General features: G+C 41.2%; 1 protein-coding gene across 1 annotated transcript in view; it reads right to left on the bottom strand.

Moving 5' to 3' along the window:
- Positions 1 to 26,232, bottom strand: part of LOC124551930 (spaetzle-processing enzyme-like) — a 183,204-nt gene that overhangs the window by 28,268 nt on the left and 128,704 nt on the right. The window contains exons 5-6 of the mRNA XM_047126481.1: positions 14,491 to 14,596; positions 7,971 to 8,152 (exon numbers count right to left, since the gene is read on the bottom strand). Coding sequence (XP_046982437.1) covers positions 7,971 to 8,152; positions 14,491 to 14,596 — 288 coding nt within the window. The remainder of the gene's footprint in view (positions 1 to 7,970; positions 8,153 to 14,490; positions 14,597 to 26,232) is intronic.

Genomic DNA, 26,232 nt, shown 5'->3' with positions numbered 1-26,232 from the left:
TGCAACAGTAATTCCACTGTTAAATGCAGAGGAAGAGCAGATAGGTGAAAAGAGCACATTGAAAGCCTCTATGAGGGAGAAGATTTGTCTGATATGATAGAAGAAGAAACAGGAATCGATTTAGAAGAGACAGGGATCCAATATTAAAATCAGAATTTAAGAGAGCTTTGGAGGACTTAAGATCAAATAAGGGAGAAGGAATAGGTAACATTCCACCAGATTTTTTAAAATCGTTGGCAGATGTGGCAACAAAACCACTATTCACGTTAGTGTGTAGAAGGTGTGAGTCTGGTGACATCCATTTGACTTTCGAAAAATATCATGCACACAATTCCTAAGACCACAAGAGCTGACAAGTGCGAGAATTATCACACAATCAGCTTAACAGCTCAACCACTCAAGTTGCTGAAAGAATAATATACAGATGAATGGCGAAAAAAGTTGTGGATGTGCCAGATGATGATCAGTTTGGCTTTAGAAAAGACAAAGGTAAGGTATGAGACAGGCAATCCTGACATTGCAGTTAATAATGGAAGCAAGACTAAAGAAAAATCAAGAGACATTCATAGGAATTGTCGACCTGGAGAAAGCGTTCGACAATGTAAAATGGTGAAGGATGTTCGAAATTATGAGAAAAATAAGAGTGAGCTAAGAGCAGAGACATGTAATATACAATAAGTACATCAGCCAAGAAGGAATAATAAGAGTGGATGACCAAGAACATGTAATATACAATAGGTACATCAGCCAAGAAGGAATAATAAGAGTGGATGACCAAGAACGAAATGCTCAAATTAAAATGGGGATAAGACAGGGATGTAGTCTTTCAGCCCTACTGTTTAATCTGTATGTCGAAAAAGCAATGGTGGAAATAAAAGAAACGTTCAGGATTGGAATTAAAATTCAAGGTGAAAGGATGTCAATGATACAATTCACTGGTGAAATTGCTATCCTGAGTGAAAGTGAAGAAGAAATACATGATCTGCTGAATGGAATGAACAACCTAATGACTACACAATATGAATTGAGAGTAATTCCAAGAAAGACGAAAATAATGAGAAGTAGCAGAAATGAGAACAGTGAGAAACTTATCACCAGGGCTGATGGTCATGAAGTAAATGGTGTTAAGGAATTGTGCTATCTAGGCAGTAAAATAACGAATGATGGATGGAGCAAGCAGGGCATCAAAAGCAGACTAATTCTTCATTTTCGTGGGCCTTTGTGCCACTTCAAAGCGGAGTCGGCCTTGTTACTATGGATTTGGCGATGCTAGTGTTGGAGTGTGGCTGGATGCCCTTCCTGTCGCCACCCTGTACCCCTCGGGACGGAATTAGTGTACCTCAACTGTCTGCATCTAGTGTAAGCCATGAAACAGTTCAGTAGTTTTAAAATGTCTGCAAGTCGTGTAACTGAGGCGGGATATGGGGACCAGCCCAGAATTCACCAAGTGAGATGTGGAAAACTGCCTAAAAACACATCCAACCTAGCCAGCCCTCGTCGTTAATCCACCAGGCGGATTCGATCCACAGGGTTGGCGTGCCTACCTGAGTCCAGGAAGAAGCGCTTAAGCATACTTGGCTAATCTGGCATGTCTACCAAAAGCAGACCAGCAATGGCAAAAAGGGCATTTCTGGCAAAGAGAAGTCTACTACTCTCAAACATAGGGCTTAATTTACGGAAGAAATTTCTGATAATGTACGTCTCGAGTACAGCATTGTATGGTAGTGAAACATGGACTGTGGGAAAACTGAAACACAAGAGAATCGAAGAATTTGAGATGTGGTGCTACAGATGAATGTTGTAAATGTAGGTAAGGAATGACATATTTCTGTACAGAATCAGAGGGAATATGCAGAAAACACTGAGAGGGAGAAGGGACAGGACGATAGGACATTGGTTAAGACATGAGGGAATAACTTCAATGGTACTAGAGGGAGTTGTAGAGGGTAAAAACTGTAGAGGAAGATAGAGCTTGGAATACATTCAGCAAATAATTGAGGACATAGGTTGCAAGTGCTACTCTGGATGAAGAAGTTGGCACAGGAGAGAAATTCGTAGTGGGCCGCATCAAACCAGTCAGAAGACCCCTGACCCAAAAGCAAAAAAAAAAAAAAATCTCTCAGGATATGATTCACATCCATTGGCAAAAGAACTTGGTTATAATAAAAAAGAGATAGAGTTAATACCTAATAATTAAGATGTTCAAATGTTCAAATGTGTGTGAATTTCTAAGGGACGAAACTACTGAGGTCATTGGTCCCTAGTCTTACACACTACTTAAACTAACTTATGCTAAGAACAACACACACACACACACACCCATGCCAGAGGAAGGACTCAAACCTCTGCCAAGAGGAAATAATGAAGATAGATACCACAGTTTCAGTAAGAAGACAGAAAGTTTCAAGATGAGATTTATCGATGCATTTAAATTTATGGCTTCTTCACTCAATGAACTTTCATCAAATTTGAAGAGAGGTCAAATGGAAAACTGTAGAAAATTTTACCCAGAAGAATTATTCAATTTAGTGTTCAGAAAAGATGTTTAGCAATATCATTACATGGATTTTTTGAAGAAATTTAAACAGACACAATTACAAGCAAAGAAAGAACTTAACAATAAACTGAATGACTATGATATAAATGATGAAGATTATAAACATGCAAAAATAGTTTTGGAAAAATTTAATATCAAAAATACTAGCACATATCATAATCTGAAACTTAAAATTGATGTATTGTTATTGGCTGATGTGTCTAAAAATTTTAGAAAAAGTTGCATAAATGCTTATGATTTAGATCCATCTTGGTGTTTTACTGCACCTGGTTTATTGTGGGATGCAATGATAAAAATGACTAAAGAACAACTTGATTTATTACATGATTATGGTATGATTTTAATGGTTGAAAAAGGAATAAGAGGAGGAATATCTCAATGTTGTAAAAGACACGCAAAAGTAAACAATAAATATACAAAGATTATGATGTTAAAAAGATTTCGATTTTTTTGGCATATTTATACACAGGCAATTTATTTTGTTACACGATGAGACAATATTTACCATATGATGGATTTGAATGGGATAATACTGGTTCTTTTGCTTGTACAAAAGTAAGTGAAATTTCAGTTAAACCTGCATATGGATACATATTTGAAGTTGACCTAGAATATCCAAAAGAATTATGTGATGTACATAAAGATTTACCACTTGCTCCAGAAAATACAATTGTACCTAAACTAAAGAAAGCAAATTGTTAACTACTCTGGAAAACAAAAATAATTGTGTTATTCACTATAGAAATCTTTAACAGTACCTGTCCTTAGGAATGAAATTAACAAAAATACATAGAGTTTTAATATTTAATCAATCAGAATGGTTAAAAATAGATAGATTTCAATAATGAAATGAGAACTAAAGGTAAAAATGCTTTTGAAAAAGATTTGTACAAGCTAATGACTAATTCATTATTTGGTAAGACAATAGAAAAAAATCAAAAACAGAGTGAATATAAAATTAATGTCAGATGGAGAAGAATGTGATAAACTTGTAACAAAACTATACATTAAGGGAAGAACTGTATTCAATGAAAATCTTTTTGCTATTAATGCAAATAAAACCAAAATCACATGTAATAACATTTAATCATGTTTAATCTATGTTGCTTGAGTAGACTTGATTTATCAAAGGAACTGGTGTATGATTTTCATTATAAAAAAGTGAAGCGAGAACATGGAGAAAATGTCAAGTTGTGTTATTAAGATAAGGACAGTTATATGTATAATATACAAACTGAAGTTTTCTATGAAGTCATTAAAGCAATGATTGATTGTTTTTGTATGAGTGATTATTCAGCAGATAATATTTACAGTATTCCACAAATAAACAAGAAAATATAGGAAAAATGAAAGACAAATATAATAGAAAAGTAAGGGAACAATTCTGTGGTTTGAGATCAAAAATATGTGCTTATAAATATGGTCATAAAATAGAGAGAATCTCTAAAGGTGTTGAGAAATGTGTTGTTAAAAATAGAACAAGTTTAGAAGACTATAAAGATTGTTTATTCAGCAATAGGGAACAATGCAGAACAATGAAGGTGATTCAAAGTGAAAAATATGAAACCTACACAGCTGAGGCAAACATAAAAGCATTTAGCCCTCACGATGACAAAAGACATTTTTTGGAAAGAAAAATAGATACATTACCATATGGTTATTACACATTGTAAAAAAATCAAATTAAAATTTTTCTGTACAAATGGAAATATTTTTAAGAAAGCTCAACAACATTACTAATACTAATTTGTTTAGAAAGATTAGTGAGTAACAATAATAGGTTAGTATTATCGGTTGTCAATATTTACCTACCGGATATGGAGAAAAATTATGTTTGGAACTGGATAATGAATTTAAAATTATTTTCCTAATAGATATTTAAAAATCATTAGTAATATTTAATTATTTGAAGACAATGATGTTACATTGAGACACAAAGGAATGAAGAAACTTAAGAATAATGATAAAGAATGTCATGATTTGGAACTCACTTTTTAAAATTTCTTCTTTTTACAAACATAAAAAGTCAACAATTCATATCAATCTTAGGGCTGCTCAAGTAGAAAGAATGAAAAATATTTAAGGGCAAAAAATAGAACATATGAAAACTGTTTTTCATTATTTTCTTATATTCAAGTTTTTTTAATGAAAATAAGTGAGTCAGACCTGAAATTTAAACGACAGTAGCAAACATCAGCAGGTTCTGGGTAAATTTCTTAAAGAAAACGAGTGAGTGAATGAAACTCGCTTACGAGTGTTCTTTTGAAAAACTAAGCCAGAACCTGCTGATTTTTGCCACTAAGTCCAGATGTTTGTGCAAATAAATAGTCCCAGCAAACAATTAAAAATTAATAACTACACACAGCTTTTTTCTCAGTGCCCTGACTGAGGTCTCCCCAGTTCTGGCGGAAAATATGAAAAAACCAAAAACTTCACATTGAGATCCCCAATACGGTGAAAGAAAACAATTGGCATTCCAAACAGTATCCAGCCATTTCTAATTGGATAAATATAGATCCTGAATTGTTTTTAAAGCAATCTTATACCATTCTACCTGCAAAATAATTGCAAGTTCAGGCAACAACGATGGAGGCAGATAGCGATCACGCGCCGTTCTCTCCCATGTAAATCACAAAAGCTCAATAATGTTGAGATCTGGACTGTGCTGACCAGGGCGATATCACAGTTCATCCTCACACTCACAAAACCAGTCCTGAACAATGTGAGCTGTATGAGCAGTGACCCTGACGTGACAGAACTAAGAATGAGCACTGGGGAAAAAACATTGTACCAAGGGATGACACTGATCAGCCAAAGTGGTCACATAATCCTTGGCAGTAATGCGATCTCACATAGCAACCACGGGACTCATGGAATACCACGATATGGCTGCCCACAACATCACCGAACCAACTCCATATTTCGGTCTTGGGTCCTAAATTCGCTGGATACAGTGTGCAACTAGACTCATCTGACTAAATGGCTCTCTTCCATCGCTTCATAGTCCAGGTTTTATAGCTGCAGCGTCACCTTTTCCTGTTATGGGCATTCGTATGGATAAAGCGTGGTTTTGGAATTGCAGCTCGCCCTGCACTTGCCAGCTAATGGAGGTCCCTTCGTGTTGTTTTGGTTCTGAAAGGGTCGCTAGTGCGACATTCAGTTCTGCTGCGACGTTCGCACCTGTCATCCTCTTATTTTCCGTCACAGTCGTCTTCAATGACCGTCTGTCGCGATCACTCTAAACACACTTCCGTTCGCGTTGTGACTTAGCGGATGAAATTCTTTCGTTTTCCCCGTACGCTGTGTAAATCTTCGATACTGTGCCTCTTGAAACACCAAACGCATTGGCTACTCTGGCAACCGAAACACCTATGATACCAGCACTAACTACTGGCCCACGTTAGAATTTACTTAGGTCCTAGATAATGCACTCATAAGTACAGAGAACACTCTTCTGGCCGTGACAAACACCTACAACATGTTGAGGGCTTTGAACAGGAATCGTTCGTGGCCAAATACAACAGCGCTACCTGCAGACTTGACTAGCAGCAGCATCAATGTACAAGCATGCATTTCTCACGGTTTTTCCATATTTTTGTCAAACCCATGTGTGTAGTTCTATGTTTTATTAAGTGATAATATGAGTAATAATTATTCTGACGATTAACAAAGATGCAGGTAATTTGAAATTGGTGCCTTTACTGTAAAATATGGTTGCACCACCATAGGAACATGTTTTTCCATACTGTGTAATTTCGTAAGATTTGTGATTTAATTAATTATTCGTGTAGTTTTTCCCATCTATTGTCCTCCCAGTTTTCAAAAGGACCAACAAAGAGATGTACTCCACTCCGTAACTTCCACCTTTGGTCTTCGTTTCCCCCTGCTTCAATGAGTAAGGACACCATCCACTTATTTTAATAAACCTGATTTTATTTAAAACTTCTATGTTTTGGTATCCCTACTTCAGTAGTTCCTTGGGATTTATTCCACTCAGTCGGGAGAGCTGCTCTATGAGGTCGAGCTTTATCGTCAGTCAGTACTAAATGTGCACCTTCAGCACAACCTTGCCAATTCATCTGTATTATTTCATGAAGAGATGTTCGTGTTGTCAACATAATCCCTGCCCACACCATTAGTCATTCTTCTCGATATCGATCTCTTTCCACAAGGTCTGGGTCACGAAATCGTATCCCACATTCCCGCCAAATGTGAGTCCGTCAACAATCTCTCTCCAGACCAAACTGGGACTCATCTGTGGAAAGATCATTAACCTACTGCTCGATCATCTAGGTGCCATGTTAACGACTCCAGTCTAGATGTTCCCTTCTGTGAAGACGCATCAGTTACACATAAAGCATTTCTTTGACAATAAAGACCACTCGGCGGTAGCCGTACTCCCATTGGCTCGGTACAGCACATCCAATGGACGCTGCGATGTCAGATGCCAGTTTCTGTGCAGTACTAAGGCTGCACTATCGCGCCCTTACATCCGAATAACGGTCCCATGTTTCCGATGTCACATGCGGTTGGCCCTGTCCTTCGGGATACAGTTTTGGTGTCTATAAACTGTCGTTATATCCGAGAGACAATAGAACGATTCACATGTAGCCATCGGGCCACATTAGTTTGCGACAGCCCTGCTTCGATTCTTCCTATGGCTCTCAGCCGTAGAGATAGGAGTCTTCTCTGTGCCATACTCCACCGGCTGTCTGACGTCATCGTTGGTTGTCCGGGATGCCATCTTCTGTGCAGAATACGATCGTACAGACGTCGTTAATTAGACAAAGGACGTGAAAATAACGATTTCTTGCTTTAATTTTGGGCGCCAGTGTATTTTATATATATGTGGTTTGATAGCCACTAACACATTTCAGTGAGGATGCGCTCTCTGAACTCTGGTGTGAATCCAGCGCGATGGTGCGAGCAATGATTATGGTGGACAGGGAGACTACACAAGTAGTGCGCGACAATATGAGAATCTAGATCGAAAGGAAAGCGTGCTCGGATGGACGACCGCTTGCGTAAAGTGGGAAAAATCGGCTTCGAATCTCGGTCAGGCACAAATTTTCACTTGTCGCCATTCAATTAATTTCAATGCCCAATTGTGGCCAGTGGCAGAGTTAATTCATTTCATCATGAATCCACTACACTCAGTGAACACTAGCATAGTCAACAACCGAGGCCACAGCAGCTGAACCTGAGTTCGTTGTCGCGTTCTTGCTATCTCGAAGACAGGCGGCGTCAGCCCAGTGAAGTCGAGCGCCGGCCATTACAGGGGACTGGGCGGGGAAGTAATTCTCAGAAATGAGGAAACAGGACTCTGGGAGTAAGAAACGTCCAAGGCGAGAGCTAGTGACGCGTGACCGAAATGTAGGAAAGGGGAGGCCGTGCGCCTGGCCTGGCCACTCACCGTGGAACCTGACGGCCCTGTCCAGGCGTATGAGGGAGATGTCGTGCTTGAAGGGTAACTGGTCGTAGTCGGCGTGCATCAGCACCTCGGACGGCCGGAAGTCCTGCACGGGTTCAGCGCACACGCCGTCCTCGCAGTCGGGGTCGGTGCGTGTGTTGTGTTCCCCCAGCCGGATCAGGCCCCTGCAGCACAAAAAATGACTCTGAGCACTATGGGACTCAACTGCTGAGGTCATTAGTCCCCTAGAACTTAGAACTAGTTAAACCTAACTAACCTAAGGACATCACACACATCCATGCCCGAGGCAGGATTCGAACCTGCGACCGTAGCGGTCTCGCGGTTCCAGACTGCAGCGCCTGCAGCACAAGCAACAAAGGAAGGAAGATTAGAGATTAACGTCCAGGACATTAGTGACGGCCTGTAGCAGAAAAACACACCAGCCGGGCGCACAAGCAGACAAGGTAGAGCGCGCGGCGAGATCACCATTAGCAACTATCTGCACCACGACTGCGGATCACACAGGAGACATATCTACACTGATGATCCAAAACATTATGACCACCTGCTTCACTCCCCGTTGATCCATCTGTGGAGCGCTATACAGCTTCTATTCTGGGTGACATACCGGGTGATCAAAAAGTCAGTATAAATTTGAAAACTAAATAAATCACAGAATAATGTAGATAGAGAGGTACAAATTGACACACATGCTTGGAATGACACGGCGTTTATTAGAACCAAACAAATACAAACGTTCAAACAATGTCCGACAGATGGCGCTTCATCTGATCAGAATTGCAATGATTAGCATAACAAAGTAAGACAAAGCAAAGATGATGTTCTTTACAGGAAATGCTCAATATGTCCACCATCATTCCTCAACAATAGCTGTAGTCGTGGAATAATGTTGTGAACAGCACTGTAGAGCATGTTCGGAGTTATGGTGAGGCAATGGCGTCGGATGTTGTCTTTCAGCATCCCTAGAGATGTCGGTCCCCGTCGGTTGATCACGATACACTTGCGACTTCAGGTAATCCCAAAGCCAATAATTGCACGGACTGAGGTCTGAGGACCTGGGAGGCCAAGCATGACGAAAGTGGCGGCTGAGCACACGATCATCACCAAACGACGCGCGCAAGAGATCTTTCACGAGTCTAGCAATATGGTTTTTTTTGTTCTAATAAAACCCCATGTCATTCGAAGCATGTGTGTCAATTTTTACCTCTCTATCTACATTATTCCGTGGTTTATTAAGTTTTCAAATTTATGCTGACTTTTTGATCACTCAGTATATTCGACAAGTCCGTGGTAGCTTTCTGGAGTCTTGTGGCACCAGTACGTCTTTGTTATGGTAACACTGTTCCCGTAAATTACGGGCTGATGGTTTTGCGCGCTGAGCTTGCGACCGACAGCATCCATTAAGTGTTCATCGGATTCCACAACTGGCGAAATCGGTGGCTAAGTCATCAACCTGAGTTCACTATCATGCTCCTCAAACCACTGCAGCACGTTTCTGGTCTTGTGACACGGTCATTTATTCTCATGGAAGATTCAATTGCCTTCGGGGAAGACATCAAACGTGAAGATATGCTGGGGATGGGCAATAAAATTCACATAGTCCACAGCTATAACGGTGCCTTCGATTATACTAATCGGCTCATGGAAGCCCCTATACTCGTATGTGTATCAATGCGGCCACCGGCCTTTGACCGGGTAGCAGTTCATGTTTTGAGCGGCTGTTCACCTGGGTGATGGTTCTTCCGGACACGATCGTTGGCATAACACAGTACTTGATTCCTCCATATCACGCGACGCAGTTCCATTGACTCACGGTTCTATCCCGATGATCCAGTGTCCGCTGCAGTCGTAACTGACGATGCTGTCGCGTCAACGAAGAAATACGGAGGGATCCTCTGCTGTGAAGCCCCATGTTAAATAATGAGGGCTGAACAATGTGTTCTGTCTGCCTCTGTAGCTGAGCGGTGATCGCGGCTGACTACCATACAGAGCATCCGGCTTCGATTCTCGGTATTAATAGGAACTTTCTCGTGGTGGGAAGATTGTAACGGTGTGCATTATGTCATAGCAAATGAGGAGCTACTTCATCGCTCAATAACGGTTCCGGGTCACTAAACCCGACAACGGCCAGAAGACCGATGTGCTGACCCCACGTCCTTACACACTGCATCCAGTGGCGTCATTAGCAGAGGATGACACGGCTGTCGGTCGGCACTGATGAGCCTACCAGTTCTGTCGGTGTTCACGTATTTGTTTTCGAACAGTGTGTTTTTTAACATTTTTGCCTGTGTAAGCATTGCACTCTCTCGTCAGATGTGCCGTAGACCGCCGCCTATCTCACTTTACAGAGCAGACAAGCTTCCGACCTCCATATTCTGTGATGAGGGCTGGACGTCAGATAACTTGTCGTTTCACCGTCCTACAACCACTTTCCATAGATGATCACAACAACAGCACGCGAAAGACCGACCAGCTTCCCTTTCCCAAGGCGATCGTACCCACGCTCTGAGCATAACAGTTTGCCCTTCGTCAAACTCGAATACGTCTGTGGTTTTCCCCAGTTGAGGTTCTTGTCGTCGGTAGAAGCATTCCCCATCCATCTCTGCTCCATTTGTACCACGTCAGAGGACCACAGTATCACTACGTGGCATACAGATTCGCACTGGTCAGCGGTCATAATGTTTTGGCTTAGCAATGTACGAGGGCAGTTCAGTAAGTAATGCAACACATTTTTTTTCTGAAACAGGGGTTGTTTTATTCAGCATTGAAAGACACCAGGTTATTCCCCAATCTTTTAGCTACACAACACTATTTTTCAACGTAATCTCCATTCAATGCTACGGTCTTACGCCACCTTGAAATGAGGGCCTGTATGCCTGCACGGTACCATTCCACTGGTCGATGTCGGAGCCAACGTCGTACTGCATCAATAACTTCTTCATCATCCGCGTGGTGCCTCCCACGGATTGCGTCCTTCATTGGGCCAAACATATGGAAATCCGACGGTGCGAGATCGGGGCTGTAGGGTGCATGAGGAAGAACAGTCCACTGAAGTTTTGTGATCTCCTCTCGAGTGCGAAGACTTGTGTGAGGTCTTGCGTTGTCACGAAGAAGGAGAAATTCGTTGAGATTTTTGTGCCTACGAATACGCTGTAGTCGTTTCTTCAATTTCTGAAGAGTAGCACAATACACTTCAGAGTTGATCGTTTGACCATGGGGAAGGACATCGAACAGTATAACCCCTTCAGCGTCCCAGAAGACTGTAACCATGACTTTACCGGCTGAGGGTATGGCTTTAAACCTTTTCTTGGTAGGGGAGTGGGTGTGGCGCCATTCCATTGATTGCCGTTTTGTTTCAGGTTCGAAGTGATGAACCCATGTTTCATCGCCTGTAACAATCTTTGACAAGAAATTGTCACCCTCAGCCATATGACGAGCAAGCAATTCCGGACAGATGGTTCTCCTTTGCTCTTTATGGTGTTCGGTTAGACAACGAGGGACCCAGCGGGAACAAACCTTTGAATAGCCCAACTGGTGAACAATTGTGACAGCACTACCAACAGAGATGTCAAGTTGAGCACTGAGTTGTTTGATGGTGATCCGTCGATCATCTCGAACGAGTGTGTTCGCACGCTCCGCCATTGCAGGAGTCACAGCTGTGCACGGCCGGCCCGCACGCGGGAGATCAGACAGTCTTGCTTGACCTTGCGGCGATGATGTAACACGCTTTGCCCAACGACTCACCGTGCTTTTGTCCACTGCCAGATCACCGTAGACATTCTGCAAGCGCCTATGAATATCTGAGATGCCCTGGTTTTCCGCCAAAAGAAACTCTATCACTGCCCGTTGTTTGCAACGCACATCCGTTACAGACGCCATTTTAACAGCTCCGTACAACGCTGCCACCTGTCGGAAGTCAATGAAACTATACGAGACGAAGCGGGAATGTATGAAAATATTCCACAAGAAATTTCCGGTTTTTTCAACCGAAATTGGCCGAGAAAAAAAATGTGTTGCATTACTTATCGAACTGCCCTCGTATATAATGTGTCCGTAGGCCTAAACTGAAGAGTGAAAAGTGCTTATGGTGGGGGGAATTGGGCTCTCCAGGGAGAACGTTACAAATTCCTTTCAGAATGACGAAAATAATTACAGTTTTAAACATGGTTGTTCCTCAGCAACCTTATATAATTTTCACACCTACCAAGTACACAGCCAACCAGCTGCAAATGACTTTGGTACATTGATCTAGGTTTAGACACATGCTATGGGTGTCTTCATCAGATTTTGAGAAACTGTAAAATTACATTGAGAAAAAGCAGTGGTCAGAATTTAGAGCAGCTATGCTCAAGTCAAAATTACACGTTCCAGCCTTGTCACATATGCCAGATTTGAGTCTGACGTTGTTCCTAGATAGGCGTACGTGATACCGCTGGAAAGTGTTTTGTTTTACTTTTGATTTGTGCATAACCGCTCTGAATTCTGATCACTGCTTTCTTGAAATGTAATTTTACGGTTTCTCAAAATTTCATTCTGATGAAGACTCTCTTAGCAAGTATCGAAATCTGGGTCAGTGTACCAAATAGCTATTTGCAACCGGTTGGCTGTATAATTCCTATGTTTGAAAAGAAAATCAGCCGTGTGTCAATGTAGTGCAGCGTGCTGTGGTTTACATAGATTCTGTTCGTAAGACTTTTTGCATTTGTTGTAGTAGTTACTAATGTATGTATTCCGTATAATATTAATCCATTTAGTAGGAGGCAGACGGTCCGTACATTGCTTCACTACTGACTGGAAATGCGCGACTCGAACTGTATAGAACTGCCAGAAATCCTATACGCTCGGACAAAATATTACAGTATATGAGAAACTGGAACGGTCCTGTGGAAGCTGCAGATTTCGCTAATACATACATCGCAAACAAAACGAATGTGGGATAAAGATATGTCTCTGGTGGATTTCCAAATATTACAGCTGTATTATTTGTAAATATATGTTGGGTTGCAACAATAAGGATAATAGCACGTGAGCAATAGACCTTTAGATGCGACTCGGTGAAGTTATGTATCAGTCAGGTCGAAATGTGACAGCAGCCGACTGGTTACTAGTTTTGGCTTGGTAGAAGAATTAGGAAGGAAAAAATCTACCTTTTGTTGAGACGATGAAGAAACGCAAGCGTGAGATTCCTCTGGAGTTTGCCACCAGTGGAGGAATGGCTGTCCATAGTTCCCTTTTTGGCTTCAAGGAAGACTGCACTCTAGTTTTTTATGCTGCTAAAAGGTGGAAGTTTGTGACCCTGGCATCAAGTCTACATGAGGGTAATTAAATAGATGCTGACACTAGAGCGAACAGAAGCCATTCATTGCAAAATTCTATAATTGCATCAAAAGTGCAGTCGACACTACTGAGAAGTTGACCGCTTTGTAGGCCTATAATGTTGCAAGAAATGTGTGCCATTGGCCAATGATTGTAGAAATTTTTCGCAAAGATTAATATGAGTGGAATCAATACACGTGTAACTGATTGTGGCTACAATGAGAATTGTATAGGAAGAAAATAATTCCTGAAAGAGCTCTCTCATGCAATCTTTTGGTTCGATGGAGCTATTATCCTTCTTGTTGCAACCCAACATATGTTTCCAAATCATACGGCTGAAATACTTGGAAATCCACAAGAGACGTATCTTAATTCCACATTTGTTTTGTTTGCGAGGTATGTACTTGTATGCACTGGTATGTACTGGCGAAATGTGCAACTTCCACAGGACCCTTCCAGTTTCTCATATACTGTAATATTTTGTCCGAGTGTATAGGATTCCTGGCAGTTCTACACAGTCCGAGTCGCGCATTTCCAGTCAGTAGCGAAGCAGTGCACGGACCGTCTGCCTCCTACTAAATGGATTAATATTATACGGAATACATACATTAGTAACTACTGTAACTAATGCAAAAAGAATCTATGTAAACCACAGCACGCTGCACTACACTGACAGATGACTGATTTTCTATTCTAACATAGGAATTATACAGCCAACAGGTTGCAAATACTGTAGCTATTTGGTACCTCAGGAATCCACAGAGATCCTCAAGTGAGGCTACCCCGTTACAGGCCAACGTGTAAAGAAGAAGCAGAAGACGAGAGCAGAAACGGAGAAAAATGAATTGGGATCAAAAGGAAAAGTTGTAATAATACCTGCAATGTAAAGAAAAGATTAACAAATTACTATTGCAAAATGTGTCAGAGCGACGTCTAAAGTGACAATGAGAGAAATCAGTGAAGACATTCCCCATTTATAGTCTTTTTTGTAAATGAAATTTAATAAATGATCACATGAGTAAATGATGTGATCAGGTTGGTGTACTGTGGCCGATCTCGTAGCGAAAACTACCACACCCGACAGACGGTTGTGCGGTCTGAAATGGGAAGCATGCGCTCTATGTTACCTCCGTCCCCCCGTCTGCGGGTACAGACAGCCTGAAGAGCGGCGGCTGAGTCTACTCACACCTCGAGCCCGCCCGGCAGGTTGGCGACGCAGTGCGCCGCAGACACGACGTAGTAGCTGCTGATGAGCGCCGCCCCGCACCGGAACACCGCCTTCCTGCGAGTCCCTGTGGGGAAACACCGCTCCAAGTCACACTCCGCTCACCAGCAGACCGCTGACTCCACGGAAGATCTTCGCGCACAAATTATCATAACAGATATTCACTCCTTCCTGTCTCGATGAAATCTGACACTGTCAAACTAGAGCACGTGATCTATTCTAAACACATTCTTTTGTTTAGAAATGCGAGTATTTTTATCGCTTTCAGCAGATATGTTACAACTAACCTGTTTCGACTATAATGAGTCATCTGCAGTACAACGAAACGTACGTAGAAGAAACGAAACTTCAAAACTACTATTGAGTATAAACAGCTACACAATTTTAAAAACTGGAACCTAAAGAGAAAATTAAAAAAGTGCCCATTATCTTGTTAAGAAAGTAACACATCAAGTAGACATCTATCACTCATCGAGGTTGTTTAAAATCAACTGTCGTGCCTGCTGTTATGTCGCAATTTAAAACTGAAACAATTGAGACAATGAGAGCCATAAGGGCCCAAAGCGCAGAAACAAAGTTTTGAGAAAAGCAGTTGTTAGTGCTATTTTTGTAAAAATACAGTTTTCATTCTGCATGTGTGAAAGTTTTACAGTATGTAGATACATCCTTCCCGCTTGTTTTCAAACTTAGCTCAACCTGTTCCCGTGATTGGCGCCATCACAGCGTGTCTTCAAGATGGCTGCTACACTTGACGTTCGTCAGAAGCAACGTGCTGTCGTGCGGTGAAAACGAGATAGTGGGAACATTCACAAGAGGTTGAAAAATGTGTATGGAGATGCTGCTGTCGATCGCAGTACAGTTAGTCGGTGGGCAAGCAGGTTACGTGATGAAAGCGGGTACGGCAATATTGAGGATTGTCCTCACAGCGGCAGGCCTCGTACTGCACACAGTCCAAACAATGTGCAGAGAGTAAAACGAATTTGTGACTACTGACAGACGCATCACAGTAAACGAATTGTCACGCTACGCTGGGATAGGGGAAGGAAATGTTTGCAGAATACTGAAAGAGTTGGCTTTAAAAAAGGTTTGTGCCAGTTGGGTTCCCAGGATGTTGACAGTGGCTCAGAAAGAAACAAGAAAAGCGGTATGCAGCGAACTTTTGGAACAGTACGAGAATGGTGGAAATGAATTTCTTGCAAGAATTGTGACAGGTGATGAAACATGGTCCCATCATTTTTTATCAGAGACGAAGAGGCAATCAATGGAGTGGAATCATGCAAATTCCCCCAAGAAAAAAAAAATTCAAAACCACACCTTCTGCTCTTGCTTGTGGACATCATGCCAAGTGGAACCACTATAAACTCTGATGCTTCTGTGACTACAATGAAGAAACTTTAAGCTCGACTGAGTCATGTTCGACCACATCGGCAAAAGCGGGACGTTTTGATGTTGCACGACAATGCACTGCCACATGTCACTCTAAAAACCATGGAAGCGATCACAAAACTTGGATGGACAACACTGAAACACCCACCTTACAATCCTGACCTGGCTCTATGTGACTATCATCTCTTTGGGAAACTGAAAGACTCTCTCCATGGAACAAGGTTCGAAGATGATGACCCCCTTGTGCACACTGCCAAACAGTGGCTCCAACAGGTTGGTCCAGAATTTTACCGTGCTATACAGGCGCTGGTTCCAAGATGGCGTAAGGCAGTTGAGAGGGATGGAAATTATGAGGAGAAATGAAAATATTGTTCCTAAAATATTTATCTACACACTGTAAAACTTTCAAACATGTAGAATAAAGGATTTAAAAAAAATAGTGTGCATTTCTTTTGGAGTGATCCTCGTATGTACAAACCATCAGTCACATAGTTCTGAATCGTTTTTTAACCAAGTCTTAACATCCTATGTTTCCTACAAAAAAAATATACACACTTCATAATACAAAATGTTAATTAATATTTAACATTATTTTTATTATTAATGTTAATTCACAAAATTTCCATGTATACGCTAGTGACAATAGTGTCTTTTGAGAGTTGTAAAATTTTTTAATTAGTTTGAAATTAGAATCACTACATCAACAATAGCTACTAAATTCATCACACACGCTAATAATACCTATTCAAACACGACATAGTCTGTGGCCTTGTGGTTTGAGGCGTCACATGACTGATTGCGCGGCCCCTCCCATCGGAAGTTCGAGTCCTTCCTTGAGCATGGGTGCGTTTCTTCTTCTTAGCGTAAGTTAGTTTAAGTTAGATTAAGTAGTGCGTATGTCTAGGGACCGATGACCTCAGCAGTTTGGTCCCACAAGACATTACCACAAATTTCCAGTTTCCATAAACAGTCTTTTTCAGTCTATCCCAGGCATGTCCGATAGCGTTCATGTCTGGAGAACATGATCGCCACTGTAGTCGAGCGATGTCGTTACCCTGAAGGAAGTCATTCACAAGATGTGCGCAATGGGGTCGCTAATGAAGGCGAATACCTCGCGAATATGCTGCCGATATGGTTACACTATCGGTTGGAGGCTGACCTTCACGTGTCGTACAGCTGGTACGGCGCCTTCCATGACCATCAGGGGCGTACATCGGCCCCACATAATGCCACCCCAAAACAGCAGGGAATCTCCGCCATACAGCACTCGCTGGACAGTATGTCTAAGGCGTTCAGCCTGACCAGGTTGCCTCTATACACGTCTCCGACGATTGTATGGTTGAAGGCATATGCATCACTCATCGGTGAAGGGAACGTGATGCTAACCCTAAGCGATCCATTCGGCCCATCTGTACCGCGCTGCATGGTGTCGTGGTTGCAAAGTCGGACGTCGCCATAGACGTCAGCAGAGAAGTTGCGCATCATGCAGCCTACTGCGCACAGTTTGAGTCGTAACACGACGTCCTGTGGTTGCACGAAAAGCATTATTCAACATGGTGACGCTGCTCTCAGGGTTCCTCCAAGCCATAATCCGTAGGTCGCGGTCATCTACTGCACTAGTAACCCTTGGGCGGCCTGAGCGAGGCACGTCATCGACAGCTCCTGTCCCTCTGTATCTCATCCATGTCCGAACAACATCGCTTTGGTTCACTCCGAGACGCCTGGACACTTCCCTTGTTGAGAGCCCTCCCTGGCACGAAGTAACAATGCGGACGCGACGGAACCGCGCTATTGACCGTCTAGGCATGGCTGAACTACAGACTACACGAGCCGTGTACCTCCTTCCTGGTGGAATGACTGGAACTGATCGGCTGTCGGACCCCCTCCGTATAATAGGCGCTGCTCACGCGTGGTTGTTTACATCTTTGGGCGGGTTTAGTGTGATCTCTGAACAGTCAAAGGGACTGGGTCTGTGATACAATATCCACAGTCAACGTTTTTCTTTAGGTGTTCTGGGAACCGCGATGATGCAAAACTTCTTTTGATGTGGGTATTACTACTACGTACATTATACACTAAATTATGTTGCCAACCCTAGATAACAAATGAGCAACGCAGAGCAACAAAATAATGTTTTGTAAATTGGGCCCTTATAGAACTGAATATCCGAAAAATTGGCGAGACAGTTTTTCGTGATTGCTCATATACACAGTGTAGGGCTAGAGATTTAGACAAAACTGGTTAGCCGAAGATCAACAAATGTCAGGAGCATGCATGCATGCTACAACCTCAAAATTGATGACAGTGTTCTTTAGGCCCTAGTTGTTCTCAGCGTATAAATTTTTTTTAAAGACAGCGTATGAGCATGCTTGGGTTAAACGTGCGAGAAGTACAATGTAACACATTACATTAAGTCATCGCACTTGTAAGCAAAGCATTTTCACGTGGAAGTTGACTTCAAGTGACCTAAAGACTGCAGGTGGTGACAGATGTGAAAATTACCGAACAATCAGTTTAACAAGTCACGGATGTAAAATAATAACGCGAATTCTTTACAGACGAATGGAAAAACTGGTAGAAGCCGACCTCGGGGAAGATCAGTTTGGATTCCGTAGAAATATTGGAACACGTGACGCAATACTGGCCCTACGGCTTATCTTAGAAGCTAGATTAAGGAAAGGCAAACCTACGTTTCTAGCATTTGTAGACTTAGAGAAAGCTTTTTAGAATGTTGACTGGAATACTCTCTTTCAAATTCTGAAGTTGGCAGGGGTAAAATACAGGGAGCGAAAGTCTATTTACAATTTGTGCAGAAACCAGATGGCAGTTATAAGAGTCGAGGGGCATGAAAGGGAAGCAGTGGTTTGGAAGAGAGTGAGACAGGGTTGTAGCCTATCCCCGATGTTATTCAATTTGTATATTGAGCAAGCAGTGAAGGAAACAAAAGAAAATTCGGAGTAGGTATTAAAATCCATGGAGAAGAAATAAAAACTTTGAGGTTCGCCGCTGATATTGTAATTCTGTCAGAGACAGCAAAGGACTCAGAAGAGCAGTTGAACATAATGGATAGTGTCTTGAAAGGAGGATATAAGATGAACAACAACAAAAGCAAAACGAGGATAATGGGATGTAGTGGAATTAAATCGGGTGATACTAAGGGAATTAGATTAGGAAATGAGACACTTAAAGTAGTAAAGGAGCTTTGCTATTTGGGGAGCAAAATAACTGATGATGGTCGAAGTAGAGAGGATATAAAATGTAGACTGGCAATGGTAAGGAAAGCGTTTCTGAAGAAGAGAAATTTGTTAACATCGAGTATAGATTTAAGTGTCAGGAAGTCGTTTCTGAAAGTATTTGTATGGAGCGTAGCCATGTATGGAAGTGAAACATGGATGATAACTAGTTTGGACAAGCAGAGAATAGAAGCTTTCGAAATGTGGTGCTACAGAAGAATGATGAAGATTAGATGGGTAGATCATATAACTAATGAGGAGTTATTGAATAGGATTGGGGAGAAGTTTGTGGCACAATTTGATTAGAAGAAGGGATCGGTTGGTAGGACATGTTCTGAGGCATCAAGGGATCACCAATTTAGTATTGGAGGGCAGCGTGGAGGGTAAAAATCGTAGAGGGAGACCAAGAGATGAATACACTAAACAGATTCAGAAGGATGTAGGTTGCAGTAGGTACTGGGAGATGAAGAAGCTTGCACAGGATAGAGTAGCATGGAGAGCTGCGTCAAACCAGTCTCAGGACTGAAGACGACAACAACAACAACAACAACATATCGTCTTCTGCCATTTGCGAGGAACTTCCCGTCATTCACTTCCTTCAAGCAGAATGAGTCAATATCGTCGAGATTCATCGTCCATTGTATCGTGGTTATTTTGTGAGGGAGTAGTGCAGAAAATTCTAGGCTGATTGCACACATGTGCGTGATGAAAGTGATCGAGGAAACATTCGGATATTCTTGATGAGCAACGTATTGATGAAACTGTGCGTGTGATTGTCAGTTCTCTATTCTCGTGCTTTCTGAAGGTGTACTCCAGATTTCAAGGCCTAGCCTCTTTCTCCCGGAGATGTTAGATTACAATAAGTTTAGTGCATGGTGGGTCCCAAGACGCCTAACTGACGTTCTCAAAACTGTGTTCGACCTTGAGATTCCTTCAGCGCTACCATGAATAGGAGGTAAGAATTTCTGAACAGAATCGTGCCTTGCCGGCCGCGACGGTCTTGCGGTTCTAGGCGCTCAGTCCGGAACCGCGCGACTGCTACGGTCGCAGGTTCGAATCCTGCCTCGTGCATGGATGTGTGTGATGTCCTTAGGTTAGTTAGGTTTAAGTAGTTCTAAGTTCTAGGGGACTGACGTATAATCCTTGTTTTATTTTTTGACTTCTGTTTGATTTCAGTTACCTTGAGGGGAAAACAATTTTCAAATGAGGAAGTAAATTTATTAATGAATGCTTTGTTTTTTATATTTGAGTCATAAGTATTGTAAACATCTATCCAGTTCATGTCTTTGAGGAGTCTCTTAAAATACTCAGTTTTTGACTGGTTTATTACCTCCTGTACTCAGATTTAATAGAATTTTTATCCACAGGTTTCAACTTTTAACACAAGATGATGCATGTCATGATAAGGTAGTCCGTTTACTATTGGTTTTGTGATATTTATTTTTTTCCTAGATTTGTCTACAAATATGTTCATCACTAGCAGTCTCAGAACATAGAGCATTTACATACTCTAGTTGCAAAGTTCACTAGTTAGGTTTAAGTAGTTCTAAGTTCTAGGGGACTGATGACCACAGCTGTTTAGTCCCATAGTGCTCAGAGCCATTTGAACCATTTTTTGCAAAGTTCACAGTAGGAATTAAATGGAATGACAGCACACAGCTCACGCCATATTTGCATTGATGTCGATTAATGTCTATAGCAGCTAAATATAAATGAATTCGACAAAGAGAACTGCCATCTGACAGAAACGTATTTCTTTGAAATCAGGGATGCCATGCGAAACTTTCGCGCTTTTATGGTTTTACATAATGGCAGTATTTGGAGTAAGTGTATTTGTTAGGCTAAGGGTAGCTGTGAGAATGAAGAGAAAACATCTTTAAAAATGAACCGAATGACGTGAACTAGTAATCACGAATTTATAATACATCCATGCATATACATTTCCACGTGTCCAAAAATGTGTTTCCATTCAGGGTGTTTCTACCGGAATGTATGACGGGCAGAGATTAAAAACTGTCAGTAGGGCTACATAGCCTATAAGTCGACAAATATTTGCAATTACAGTAAGCACGTTAGACCGAAGCCGCAGTAGGTAAATCGCAGTGCAAGGCGACAACGAAAAATATTTTTGTCGTTTCGGAAAGTATATTCGTTTAGAGAAGTCAGCTTTCACGGCGGCAGAGATAAGGGACTACCGCAGTGGCTGCGACGGCATCTAACGGTTATGTGCTAGTGTAGTTGCTCTTCCGAAACAACATCCCATACGAGCAAACCACCTGCGTCTTTACTTGTGGTTGCTCGTATTTTAGGTACTTGGGCTATGCACGGCTCTGTTTAGAAAGAATAGGTCGATGTAGTCATGGAGTCGAGCAGCGCACGTCTGCTTTCATGCCATGCAGCTAACTGGCTGCAAATAATAACCTGTAGCTGCGATCCTGCAGTCAAACAGTCTATGCACTGGCTAGAATTACGAATTAATAAAGTAGAAAGAAATACAAAATACGCGTAACGTTGCATGGTCACTGTTATTATCTATGGCATTGTTATATATAAATTATCCAGTTAATAAGTACTCTGAAACAAATAAAATGGTATTTGTAATAAGATAATACAGAAAGTGAGTCTCATATTCGTGATTAATAAATTAGATTCGTAAACTATGAAAAATGAAGCTGGACAAACATGAAGACCTTTCGCCTATTACATTTAAAAGTGTTTATCTTGAAATTTTCCATTAATACTAAGTTTTAGTGTAATGGATATGTAACGTCAGAAGCCAGTTGAAAAATCTCGCTAATGATAGCTCATTCATCTCTTTACGGTTAGTATGTGTTGAGAAAAAGGGACGTCCATTTTGGAAATAATACATATGACACTCTCTGACATCCAACAATTACGCCTTGAAAAATCAGAACTTTTATCGGATCGTGGGAGGATATTTCATCATATTGATATAAGTAACTTGATACAACATCTATAAATAAGAACAACACATTTTACAACCCAAAAAACGATAATGAATGAAGCACTCTGCACACTTATGTACGACACAAATACAGTAGAAAAGCACAGAATACTTAATATAGCCAACTAGTTAACACTGTTTATTAGCATGAAGTCAAAGCTATTACTCGCATCAGGTCCTGCAATATACACTGCCCCTCAGTCGAGATTCTCCGATATTATTGACTTAACAATGCTGGCACCAGCCACGGTGTGGCTGAATCGTTATTCTCCCGTCTGGCATGTTGCTGCGCTTCTCAATTTTAATTCCGAATGAAGGAAATTCTAGGTCATAAAGAGCTAGATTTATCACAGGGACTTAGGTGGAACCTTTATGGTGCCAACCAAAAATATGAGAATATTTTGTGACAGTTGTCAGAGTACGTGCCTCCCTCTGAGAAAGTCTGAAGGTATAATCACGCCTTTCGATAGCGAAAATACAATTCTGAAAGTAGCCAAATTGTGTCTGTACTTGCATTCTTCGTTATATTCCGTGCCGTGTGTGTTGTTCTTAGCATAAGTTAGCTTAAGTAGCGTGTAAGTCTAGGAACCGATGACCTCAGCAGTTTGGTCCCTTAGAAACCACACACATTTGAACATTTTTTATATTCCGTCGTCGTGGGACGTTCCCCCTGGTGTAATAATAACAGTCGCTGGCTGGCGATGTGCGGATCACAGATTTGATCGCCACCTTCTTCTGTTTTTTATTGTTAAACATTTGTGATTTGCGGAAGGTTTGGGACCATTTTATTTATTGAATATACGAATTTGCTAGAATATTCTTCTTTTATTCTAATAAGAACACTCAGTGCTGAAGGAAGAAGTTCACTCCCATCTGATAAATAAACGTGTATCCGAGTGAAGAGCTACTCCTTGTAGATGACTATGTTCGGTAACTGGTACTTGATTCAGGATTCTACATGACAATACTTGTGAGTTCTGTAAAATTACTAATACATTTTTGACGCCCATATTAATCCGAAAAATCTTTCGGAGAGAGTACGAAAACGTGCAAGATGTGGTTCAAATGGCTCTGAGCACTATGGGACTTAACATCTGAGGTCATCAGTCCCCTAGCACTTAGAACTACTTAAACCTAACTAACCTAAGGACAGCACACACATCCATGCCCGAGGCAGGATTCGAACCTGCGACCGTAGCAGTCACGCGGTTCCAGACTGAAGCGCCTAGAACCGCACGGCCACACCTGCCGGCGTGCAATATGTACTCCACAGCGGACGCAATAATTTTACGATTATATTGAAATATAAGTTGTGCTATAATAGCCGAAAGCACTCTCATCTGTCGATAGGTCTGTCCTTACTTGAACGATGACCGACTTTTATGTCTTCTATTTATGTTCAAGTATGAAAAAGTGCATACTTTCGTTGAAGATCGCGGCCGTGTGATGTAACACGAAAAGTTGCGATGGGAACAGCTGGCGTCGGCTCCTCTATGAACGATTACCAGAAATACGTTAAAGCTGAATTTAGAATGGGTTCGTTCCAGAGGGTGTTTCGACAGAGATTTTTTTGGACAGTAATATTAAGGACGACAGCATTTACGAGACAGAAAGTACACGTCATTACTCTAACATGCATTGCAGAACACACATAAGCTCGGACTTATTTGCAGTCAAACACCACATAGGCAAGCACACAGAGTACACAAGGGTAAGGCTTTCAACGCCAGGAGCTACTCAAAAGGAACGGAAACCGCAGCCGATCCAAATTGCTGTCTGCTTACCGACTAGCTGGCAACGCAATTCCACACACATCGCTACTCAGAACGGACGGAAACTGCAACTGACGTATGAGAGCTCGGAGAAAATACCTATACATATACTAGGTGTATCCGGCCACACTTTGCTGCGGCTACGGTCGCAGGTTCGAATCCTGCCTCGGGCATGGATGTGTGTGATGTCCTTAGGTTAGTTAGATTTAAGCAGTTCTTAGTTCTAGGGGACTGATGACCACCGATGTTAAGTCCCATAGTGCTCAGAGCCATTTTGAACTTTGCTGCGGCACAGCTGCTTAAATGGAAAAGAAGAAAAGAGAAAGTGCACGTTTCTAGCAAGTGTGGGAATTAGACGTACGTCCTGATCTCTTTCTATCCCCTATCTCTGTCCATCTCCCCCTCTCCCTTTCTTTGTATATCTGCTCCTCCTCCTCCCCCTCTCACTCCACCTCCTCCTGCTTCCTCTCTCTCAGCCCATCATCTCTTTCCCCTTTTGTCTGTCTATCTTCCGTTTCTCTCTCCTCTCTGTCCATCTCCTACTTCCCAGTTTCCATGTCCATTTTCTCTCAACCTCATTTGCCCACCTCTCTTCCCCTCCGACTTTGAGCCTTGTTTACTGTTACTGTGATTTTTGGTAACTATGTTCTCCTTTTATATATATGTTGCGTTTTCTATCAGTAGCCTGAAGTGATTCCTATCACGTATTATTTCTCTGTAACATCTATTTTGTTGGCATCTTTCTTTACTACCTCTATCCATCCTACAGTTTTTTTCAGCTTACTAACGTAATTAAAAATTTTCTTTGTAATCCGTGTTTCTTCCATTCTTTTTAAATGTCCATAAAATTTTAGCCGTCTCTTCCTCACTGTATCTGTGATCTTTTCTGTATTTTCGTATAAATCTTCATTTCTCCTTTTAATACACCTATTTTCAGTGTTTTTCTCAGGACTTAGAATTTTTCTTAGTATTTTTCTCTCTCTTTTTTCTAGTTCCCTTAATTCACCTTTCTTATCCAATGTTAGGCATTCTGATCCATATGTTGTTTGTGTCCCAATAACTGAATTATAATGTCTAATATTCGCTTGTATGGATACTGATTTCTTATTGTAGTAGTTTTGTGTTAATTTATATGCTTTTTTATCCTTTCTTTATTTGTTGTGTTATCCAGTTCATTGTCTTGTATCCACTCCCCAAGGTATTTGAATTTATCAACTCTTTTAATTTTTCAGTACTTTGTTTTCTTAAACTTTTCTGTATTATGTTCGTGTTCTATATACTCGGCTTTTTCAAGGGTATTTTTAGCACAGTCTTTTCAGCAATCTCGTGTAACAGATCAAGCATAACTGTTGCGCCTGTTCAGTTATCAATGCCATATCATCCGCAAAGGCTGAACATTTCACTTCAAATTGGTTCTTTCCTTGGCCCATGCTTATACCCTTTGTGCCTCTACTATTTAATGTGCTTTCCCATGTTTTTACTATTTTATGTAAAACCAAGTTAAAGAGAATTGAGGATAGTCCATCTCCTTGTTGAATTCCTGTTTTGATTTTGAATGGTTCCGAAATTTCGCCTTGAAACTTAATCCTTGATGTTTTATCTGTGACGTTTGTTCAACAAGTCTCCTGGTATTTTCGTCTATCCCTGATTTCTGGAATAGTGTTTTTCTGTCAACTGAGTCTTGAAGTATAGCTCTCACTCTCAAAATTGTTTTTAAATTAAGAATCTGTTCTGTACATTATCTACCTTTTCTAAATTCTCCTTGATAATCTCCTATATTAGATCCTGCTTGTTCGTTTATTCTATTTAAAAGTGCTTTAGAAAGTATTTTGTATGTCACTGGTAACAAGGATACGCCCCTGTAGTTGTTGGTGTCTATTTTATATCCTTTTTTATGGAGAGGATGGATCAATGCTTGTTTCCAGTCACTGGGAATGTTTCCTCTTGTCCAAATGTCTTTAATTACTTTGTGAATTTTCTGCCATGCGGATAAGCCCCCTAGTTTCCGCATTTCTGCTACAATCCCATCCTCTCCTGGTGCTTTGTTATTCTTCAGTGCTTTGATAATCTTTTCTGTTTCTTCTACAGTAGGTGATTAAGATGGTGGATTTTCATGTTGTGGGTTTTGAAACTGAAATCTGTCACTAGGCTCTTCCCAATTTTTGGATTTTCAAAATTTGACAGTCCTCTTTATTGCTTAAAACCATTTTTCCATTTTTATCTTTAAAATGTAGGCTTGGTGACTGGAATCCTGTTAAAACTTCTTTGAAATTCTTATAGAAGTGTCTAGTGTTGTTCCTTTTAAAGTCTTAATCCATTACTTCTAATCTGTCTTTGTCATATTTCA

This window comes from Schistocerca americana, chromosome 1 (genome assembly GCF_021461395.2).
Source record: "Schistocerca americana isolate TAMUIC-IGC-003095 chromosome 1, iqSchAmer2.1, whole genome shotgun sequence".
Taxonomy (NCBI): domain Eukaryota; kingdom Metazoa; phylum Arthropoda; class Insecta; order Orthoptera; family Acrididae; genus Schistocerca; species Schistocerca americana.
This window is presented reverse-complemented; position numbering and strand designations above follow the sequence as displayed.